Here is a 9,979-nt window from a genome sequence, read left to right as displayed (position 1 = left end):
CTCCGACTGTCTGCCTGTGTTTTCATCAGAGTTGTTGACGGCACATTAGCATCTTTAAATGAGCTGAACAGTTTCCTTTTCACTCTTGTCTCACTAAATGAGAAAACATCATAAATCGACCTGTTTAGTTTTGACCCTGACTGACCCTGCTTGTCAAAAGAAAATGTCGGGCCGTTCCTTTAAAGTGACAGGAGCGACATCTGTTTCTTTCACTGATGTCTGAAAGACAGTTAGTGCGACAGTAATTGAAAACTGTGTGTTTTCTTTTACACTAAAAGCTTCATGTTCCATAACTGAACCATAACTTGTGAAGAGTTCGGTATGCAAGCCACGACAGCCGGGGGGGAAAACAAAGAAAGCTACGGTGTTAATTCTTGATGTGTTTGTAAAAATGCAGTGTCTAAAAGGTTTTCTGTAACATATTTATTGAAATGAAAAAATATCTGAAGCATTTCAAAGCATGGGGGGGCATTAAGTTGTGCAAATACTTTTGTCGGAAACCAAAGAAATCACTGAGGCTGAACATTTTCTCTGTATTTAATTTATAACAAAACACGTGTTACACATTACAATACAAAAGGAATGCCTCTGTTCTTGTAGACACATGTTGGCGTCCGCAGTCTCTTCTAATCGCGACATGAAATCTTTTCAGTGTAAAAGCGTCCATGTGTAACCAATCACATGACACAATGTGCTCTGTGTCGGCATATCAACGGTTTGTTGTTTCCTACAACAGACAGTGAGTAAACTGGTTAACTCAACGTTTATGACAAATGAAACATCACCTATTGCTGTCACACACACTTACTCAAACAATCACACAATCACTCGCACGCACACACACATACACACACACACACACACACACACACACACTCATGCAGTCATGTTCTTTGTTGTTTGGTCCCTAATAAACACTTGGTTGCTGCAAACCACAGCTGCTGTCTCCATGAGAGGAGTAAAGCTATTAATTCATGTTATTTGGTCATAAAGGTTTTAGCCACCTGTGGTCTGTGTGCAGCAGCATGGACATGTGTGTTCATACAGAGAGATGGTACAGCATATCGGCCTAATATTGTACATTTCAGAAAAGATGCATGGGAGCTACATGTTTCTGCTCAGTAGTCCCAGCTGGAGCCTTCAGACAATGTATGAAAATATTTACAAGTAACAAGGACACAGAGAAGTTAATAATCTGCAGTGTTGAATGATGTTAATCATTTGTAAGAACAATTTGGCTTCTTTAGAGCAGCAGTTAGACATACTGAGAAATGTGTTTACTTGCTGCCTTGCAGAAAGACAGACCACAAAGTTGAAACCACTTTTGTGTCTTTACGCGTATTTCCCCAAAACTCTGGTCCTTTATATGTTGCACAGAACAAACATTCATCAGATCATTTATATTTTTTAGTAGCATGAGGCAATTACTTTAATACAAAAATACATGGTCATTGTCTGAAGGGTTCAGCTGGTGTGACATGAGGTTTGGATTAATAATGAGACAGCAGGACACTGAGCCGGTCAGTGGTTGGACTAAACTGATAAGGCAGCAGTGTGTGAAGACCTTCCATTACAGCGTGAGAGAGGCAAAACAATTAAAAAAAGGTATATAAATACAACTTAAAACATAATGATTAACAATATTACTAATATCATCAATATTCATAGCCTGTCAGATTAAGCACGCCACGCACACAAACAGGCACAATACAATCCTATAAACACAGTCAAGGCAATGATTTTACACAGTCACTGTTTTACAAATGAGTGACAGTATTCATATTATTTCCGTATCAGCTGTTATAATGAAACTGTTTTCTAAGTGCTTCAAGCTTTTCCTACAGGACTCTTTCTGTCAAAATAAAAAGATGTCGGATTGTTTTTGTTGTTCTCCTTTCACCGTCATTTCATAAATAATGCTGCGAGTTGTCAGGATCTGATGAGAACATCAGTTGTGACTTTTGTTTATATTACATTATCGTCAGTTAGATTTAGATACAGTGTTCAGGAAATGGTCATTGGGCTGTTTTGAGTTTCAGATCTGTGGAGGGTTTTCCACTGCGACGGCAGAGTATTCAGTCTCCGACATGTTGGAAGCATCGATGAGACGCGCCAAGCCCGTCCTCGTGGAGTATTTAAAGATGAAGGCCTTCATGAGGTCATAGCGGTAGTTTCTGTTGATGAAGTTATAGAGGATGGGGTTGAAACAGCAGTGGAGCAGGGACAGGCACTGGGTGAGGTGCAAGGCCACGTAAAGCACATTCTCCAGGCCACAGGTCAGAGGCACCAGGCCCAGCTGGGACAGGGCGTCAGCGAGCAGGACGGCGTGGTACGGCCCCCAGCAGCCCAGGAACACCACGATGTAGGCCAGGATCACCCTGCGGCTCACGCGGCGCTCCTGCTCTATGGCGGACGATGCAGGCGAAGTCGCGGAGCGGCTGAGAGCTCTGGCTAGCAGGGCGTAAAACACTGCGATGACAGGGAAGGGGAGAGCGAAGCCCAGGAAAATGAAGCTCAGCTGCACTCCCACCATCCACTCCCTGGGGTTTTCCTCCGGGTACACGGGCCGGCAGAGCATGGTGTCCCCGTGCGTCGACTTCACAGAGCGCAGGAAGTAGGTGTCCGGCAAGGAAGCCAGCAGAGCTAGAAGCCACACCCCCACACACGCTCCGTAGCGGATCAGCTTCCTGCGGGCGCCTCCCGCGTTCTCTCCCTGATGCGACACGGTCAGGTAGCGGTCCACGCTCATGCAGGCCAGGAAGAAGATGCTGCCGAAGAGGTTGACGGAGAAGAGCAGGTGCGTGAGTTTACACGCCACCTCCCCGAAGGGCCAGTGGCCGTGCTGGGCCAGGGAGCTCACCCACACGGGCAGAGTGGCACACACGCACAGGTCTGCGACGGCCAGGTGAGTGATGTACATGTGCGTCTCGGGGCGAGGGGTGGAGTCTCTCTGCGCCCGGATGTTGACCCAGAGGACCAGAGCGTTGGCGGCCATGCCGATGATGAAGATGAACGTGTAGAGGATGCACATGGAGTAGAGCAGAGCGGTGCGGTTGAACGCCGTGGCGCACACCAACGCATTCACAGTGGATATGTTGCTGAAGGTTTCGGAGAAGTTGAGTTCCCCCAACGACTCCCACAGGTCCTCCAGTTCGCTGGTGCTCAGACTCATTTTTCCGGGCTGGGAGACGACCACAGATCTCAGGAAGGTAACACACCACCTCTGAATGGGACAGATCCTGCAAAAACATCAATCAATTCATCAGTTCTTGCAACATGTGGAAAAATATCTAACAGCGAAATGCTTGTTTTCCCCCATTTAACCTTCTGGTATATTCGAAAAGCAATTTTCTGTGGCTTTAAGCATGGCTTATTCTACCCATGTGGACTCACACGGCATGAGCTAATAAAACAGGAAGCCACTTGTGGTATGCCACCAGATCCTGAAAAATCTTAATGTGGTTTAACTGTTTAAACACCACCATAATGAGTTAATAGAGGTTCTCTGTTGTCGTGTCACAACAGTACAGAGTCGTCTTTGACTGATGCGAAGTCAGGGAGCAGAACAATAAATGTTTACATTAGCTCCACTAGCGCAGAGTGCAGATTAGACATAAGGAAGTGGGAGAGAGAAATCCAAACAGCCTCTATTTCCGGAGCGTTTCGGGCATTCCAAGATAACGCGCTGGTCAGGCTGGGAAACCTGATGCCACTTTAAAGAATGTTTTCCCTTAACAAGCATGTTATGGTCAAAGAAAACTCCCATGTTTCCCTTCTCCTCTCGGGGCGGAGGGAAGATGAAGGGTGAGAGTGGAGCTGTCACCGCCCAGACGATGAAAGAAAACGCTGCTCATAACCTCAAATACGTCATTTTACAACATCTGAATCTAATAAGGGCATGAACCCTTGCACTCAGTCTCGAACACAAGGGGCAGATCGGCTCGGAGTAAGGTGACTGAACCAATATGCAAGATCACAGAGGTAACTTTCTGGAGCAGCTCAGCAGGCCAGAAACCTTCTGAGGCCACAGTGCCTGTCTGAGGGGTACGGCCCTCAGCTGCGCCTGCCTTGTCTTCACATTTTTGTTTTCGCTGTGATGTCTCTCTCAGCTCCCCCTAACAGGCCGCCTGCCAGTGTGAAAGCTCGGAGGTGAAAGGTGATAGATCAAAACCGGAACACGAGTGGCTTAACCCCGCTGGTTTGTACGCCCACAGAGTGAATTGTGTGCAGGGATCGGCGGGGGGGGGGACGGCCGGACCTCGATTTAAACGAGGGTCACCAACCACTGGCTGACACAGCACGCCAGAGAGCAGTGAAATGTGACCTCGCCAGACATCTGTCTGACTGGGAGAGAGGTGCTGTGCAGAGGATAATTGGACACAAAGTCACAGAGGATGATGAAAGAAGACGGCAAAGTTGAAATATATATACACACCTGCAACATATTAGGATGTGCAGCTCTGTGGCGTGTCTCCCCCATACTATAGGCCACACTTCGAACCCGATTCAGGAGCGAATGCAATGTTTTTAACCCACATGTGTCTGAAGGGTAGCCCACAGTTACAGATTTTATACAAACATATGATCAGCTTGTAAAATAAAATTTGTAATTAATGTATAATTACAGATTAAACATACGCACATTATATTAATTATAAACGTATTATTAATTATACATTTTCTTATGATTTTTGCATAAATGTGACATACTATTTGGTTGTAATTTTCTTTTAACTTTAACAATAAAAAGCTACATGCTATAAGAGTTAATTTAATAAGCAATTTTGTGTTCTCCTCGACCCCTTATAACTGGTAACCAACTTTGCATATTTACACATTTCTATCAGGAAAATTTCAGGTATTTTACTCGGTTTTAAATCCAGGACTTGTATTAACGCAGTATCTTGACTCTTTGACACCGCTTCTTCTGTTTGCTAATCGCAACATCTTCTCCCACCACGCTCCGCCGGCGATTAAAGCCCTTCAAAGAGATGTCAGATATCACACGTTTAATTTAACTCTCGGTTATTTTGACACACCGGGGAGCGCCATTCACCTCTAATGGAGGGATTGTGTATGTGGAGATAAATCCCTCACAATGGTCTCTGTCTAATTCCCGTATATTATATGGAAAATACCTGGAGGTGCCAGGTAGCCCCACAGGCTTCAAGCTCATTAACCTGTTAGCGCCCGCAATCATCAGATAACAGACACAGCACAGAGCCTATAAGTCACCTCTCTCTCTCTCTCTCTAACTCTCCCAGGGTGTGTGTGGCAGAAAGTGTGTGTGTGTGTGTGTGTGAGAGAGAGAGAGATAGAGAGAGAGGAGAGAGAGAGAGAGTGCCTCTGCTTCTCCTCTTTTCAACTCGCCAGCATCCAGTTACAAATTAGCTGAAAACCTCCTTTGTTTCTCAATACACACAAAGTGAAAAGCAACCAAAGGCCATTCTCATGTGCTAATGCCGCCCGCATAGAATGGTGCAGGTGCTTCACGACTGTCACAAGTTCCCCCTGCTGCCTCTCTCTCTCTCTCTCTCCCTCTCTCTCTCTCTCTCTCTACAGGCTTTTCCTCTTGTGGCCCGGGATACAAAATCTGTTCCCCTCGGAGGAACAGGACATCATGTTTCCGTGTAGATTAACAGCCACAGTGTTGCCTTGTCCGTCATTACGCACGGATCCAAGTCAAGAATTCCCAGCCCGCTGCTGAGCGCAAACACTTTGTATCTCATTGTTGCCACTGTTGATTTATGTCAGGCTGGAGACAAACATGTCTTATCAGATGGCGGCTTGGTATACAGTAGTCTGAATCCGTATTTAAATGGGGAGGCAGGTCAATTACGCGAAGATGGAGCTGCTCAGATCTCGAAAAAAATGTTAAAAAAAATGTTCCTCCAAAACTGCCTGTTTATCTTCCAAGAAATAACACTGAGTAGGTTACACGTATATACTGATATGTAACAATAAGTTAGCGGTTCAAACCACAGGTATGGACCAAGTGATCCAAAGGTTAGTAAACCAAGAACCTCCTCATGCCCGCATTAGCTCCATATATCGGCTTACCTGTTTTTTAATTCTTCCCTCCTCTCTCGCGTCTCTTCTGGTCCAAACACCTAGATTCGTTTTCGTCGAGTTTTACCGAACGAATATTCTAACACCGACTCCAGCGCAGGAACTTGCTGCTGCACACGATCCTCCTCCGCCTCCGAGAATCAATCTGAGCCTGTTCCTTGTTCTGCACTTGCTGATACTCTCAGGAGTTCCGCCTCCAAGGCTGGTCCCGGCAGCGGTGCGTATTGACATGGCATCGCCCCCCCCCCCCCCCCCCCCCCCCCTCGGGTGTTCAATATGCAGCGAGCAACTCCGGCCGGTTTCGGCAGAGCAAGAGGAAATGGAAAAAAAGGAACGCACTGAATTCCAGCCATTTTATGAACGATATGACTAATGCATAACAAACAATTTCATGTGACGTCAAAATATCAAGTGTGTGGTTTGATGCACGTTTTATAGGCGTGCAGGTCTATACACGCACACTGCGCTATAACCCGTTTTTTGTAATAAGCAACTCGAGCATGGATATTTAAGTGCGTGTGGAGTACAGTTTCAAAGCTTTGTTAGATGCTGCTCACACTGTTCACTGTAACACTGATATATGAGTTAGTGATCGCTAAATACATTATAAATATCACACACGACATAATCAAATAATTGTTTGCAAAATTCCACTTTGAATTGTGTGTTAACCCATGTCCATAACCTGTAGAATAGGATTTATGGTCTAATATTCAATAGTTTTGTGATGACATTTTTTTTAAGAAAGTGGCAGTTGGACTTGAGACATGCTACATTAGCTTTAGTCCTAATGTTAGAATAAAGTCATTAAATTGCAAGAATAAACAACCATAATATTGTTAGAATAAAAGAAAGAAAGATTGTTTAGGAAATAATCTAAGGGAAACCCTTGCACACCGCAGTTCCATTCCTTCTCTATACCAAACTCACTTATTATGTTCATAGATCTGTGTCAAAAACATATCCTACATCAGGTTTTGATCGTGAATAATAAAGATTCTTGATCATCATTCATTAGCACTGTAGCTATATTCTACAAACCATAGTCTAATGGATGAAATCAGTAGAAAAGCTGCTCCTCATGTAAAAATTGTTTTAATCAAGACTTGGTGACTGCTGTTAGTAACGATGGCTTTGAAACCTCAATATATACCATAGGGTAAATATACAATAAACCTGGTGCACAATACACACTACCGTTATTACTACATGAGCACCTCCCCGTGCTTCCTGTGGTTCTCCACCCTGTTACCTAAATATGAAACCAGAGCTGCAGACATTTGGTAAACCACATCTGTCAACCGCTTCCACCCAAAACCAACAAACAGGTTTAATCCAGTCTACACAAGTAACTGAAAATACCCTCTGAATAACGGACAGCAGACAGAGTTACTTTCCGGATTGTACTTCACATTTGAATCAGAGGCCAACTGAAGGTGCAAAGGGCTCTGTTTTTTTTTTTTTTAATGCAACGTCCTGAAACAACAACATCAGCTGCGTGTTGCCTGGTTGTTTCATTGTCGTCCAAGCGGCATTCAGTCTCATTTCATCCACATCCTTTGGAAGCAGCACAAAGCTGTGTGGGTGGCTCACGTCTTTCCCCGAGCGCAGCTGAAAGCTCACCTGCAACTCTGGTGGCCTGGCGACTGCTCCCACCAGGGCAATTAACCCCAAGTTCAATACAAAGACGGGATCTGACAAAGCAGCAGAAACTGTGGGATTGTCCTTCAATGCTGCCCCGATGAAGCCTGTTGGAGACGTGAAATCATGATAATAAGCTCAGCTCAAGTGAGAGTAGTTCTTTTGATGTCTTTTTGAGTGATTGAAGTTTACAGAGTCAACCAGGTGCACTGAGTCCAGCATGTTTGCTTGGGAAGAAGATATGGTTGAGTGGTGCACATCCCCTTACTGCAGTTTATTATGACGGTGTGTGTATGTAGTGATGAAATGCAGCCAGCAGGCCCGGTCTGACCTCATTAAAGAGCAGTGGAGTGAAGTCGGTTTCAATGAGGCTTTAAAGAGAGCTCCCACTACGCACGCATACCCATTGTCCTTCATATCAGGAGCATCAGGAGGGATTTGTAAGCCTTTCTGATAAGCATCCGTAGCCCTGCAGACTGCTGCCAACCCCTGTTCTGTATTCCTCATTCACAGGGAAGCAGGACTGGGAACAGCAGGGGTGTGCGTCTGTGTGTGTGAGTGTGTGTGTTTGTGTGTGTACTGCGGTGTTGTGTGAGAAAAGGCCATCCGCATTTGACGAGAAAGGAAATATCTAATGAAATGAAACACTTGCTTGACCTTTTCTCTGTGATCCACACTTTTCTTGCCTGAATCTGATCAACTCAATAAAGTGACATTACACATGACTTAATTTACTCAATAATCACCTGATCCTGCAGTCGACTCAGCTCTGGAGCATTTCAGCACCTTTCAGCTCATTGTTTAGATTTTTTCCGGTGCACAGCTTCACTCTTTTGACTAGTTCCATCAGTGACACAGCTGGAAGCTGAAACCCACTGCGCACTGCCTCCTCAGCACCAAACAATGGGAGAACAGAGTTAGTGGCAAGTAGGTGAACAAAATGTTACCTTGACACAGAACCAAGGACTTAAACTTGTTGAGGGTCGCAAACATGGCTCAGAAAGAATGTGAATGTGTGCATCTGCTGGATTTCTAAATAGGCAACTGTTTGCAAACAAGTTTCAACTTGAAAAGACAGCTTGTGTCTGCTCCTCCACAATTTATCTGAAAGATGCAGATTAAATGCAGGTTTGATAAATTGCAATTCCTTTTGTCAGTGCTGTAATTCTGCTGCTGCAGCCATATAGAACATGCATTGCATGACTGTCTTAGAAAAGACCTTGCTCAATTGTTGCTTCCCATTTACCCCATGCTGACTATAGTGCTTCCCTCCAGAATTCAGGAGATAATGGCAAACAGTGTCTATATTGAACATATCGTAAAGCCACTGAGGCAATCTGTGAATTTGGGTCAAATAAGCATAGTTTATTTTTGTTGTATGTTGTTGTATGTCTTAGCAACCATTCTACTATTCAAACACACTGTTTCCCACAGAGTACTTTCAACCCTTCTTGTACTATTCCAGACAAGGCCGAGTTGTCACCCACAGGATAAACAGAATGATGAAAAGATAAGGAGCTGGATCAGGGCAGAGGACTGCGGCAGGAGAACAGGGTAGAGATGACGTAGGGAGAGAGGAGGGTGGATGTTGGTGTGGGAGTGAGAAGTTGAGGAAAACAGAGGAAGAGAGATTGAGAGGGTTATTCCTAATGACTGCAATTTCTATTGTAGTCCAGCCCTGTGTCACGGTGGGGGATCTGACTGACACGGCCTATTTTTGTGCAAATCTCCATTCAGAGGGTCCCTCTCAGTCTCATTCTCAAGCACATCCATACCGTCAACTGCTAAACTTTCATCCTGCTCTGAGGTTTCCTCCTGCATGTCTCTGCTTCCTCACATTCCTCCATATCCCCACTCTTCATTCCTCACTCATCCTCCACTTAATTTTCCATTCATTTTCAATTATCTTCCCGGGGGAGAGGAGGCCCTGTGCGAAGTGAACTGAAAGACGGAGTGGTGCAGAAGGAGCTTGTGAAGGAGTGACGACGGGGGAGCACAATGAATCTTACAAAAAAGTCAAAGAACAAAAGATTTATTCTTTTATTCCTTATGCTCGTGATGAGGTGATATTTTGTGTCTTGTTCCCGGGATGTGTTCATGCAGGTGTGTGTTTGGCAGAAAGTTTGGATCCCTGTTGGAAAATGCAGCGACGAAGGCATTCCTGGTGTTGACAGATCGTCTCTTACACCAGCACATGAATGTGACTGAAACCTGAGAATTGCTAAGATGTCAAACTTAGAAAAAGTGAGAATGAACTGAGAGTTTTTGT

The 9,979-nt window shown here is 44.8% G+C and overlaps 1 protein-coding gene across 1 annotated transcript; it reads right to left on the bottom strand.

The window, feature by feature from the left end:
- Window positions 1-523: 523 nt before the first annotated feature.
- Window positions 524-6,279, bottom strand: LOC133021365 (atypical chemokine receptor 3-like). The gene is made up of 2 exons (XM_061088182.1): window positions 6,061-6,279; window positions 524-3,239 (listed from the first exon to the last, which is right to left on the bottom strand). Exon 2 carries the CDS (start codon window positions 3,170-3,172, stop codon window positions 2,036-2,038), a length of 1,137 nt encoding a protein of 378 aa, XP_060944165.1. The 5' UTR covers window positions 3,173-3,239; window positions 6,061-6,279; the 3' UTR covers window positions 524-2,035.
- Window positions 6,280-9,979: the final 3,700 nt, after the last annotated feature.

The sequence above is a fragment of the Limanda limanda genome, chromosome 16 (assembly GCF_963576545.1).
Source record: "Limanda limanda chromosome 16, fLimLim1.1, whole genome shotgun sequence".
Classification (NCBI taxonomy): domain Eukaryota; kingdom Metazoa; phylum Chordata; class Actinopteri; order Pleuronectiformes; family Pleuronectidae; genus Limanda; species Limanda limanda.
This window is presented reverse-complemented; position numbering and strand designations above follow the sequence as displayed.

Excerpts from the sequence above, each read along its gene's own strand:
- LOC133021365 (XM_061088182.1), bottom strand. The coding sequence starts at position 3,172 with ATGAGTCTGAGCACCAGCGAACTGGAGGACCTGTGGGAGTCGTTGGGG.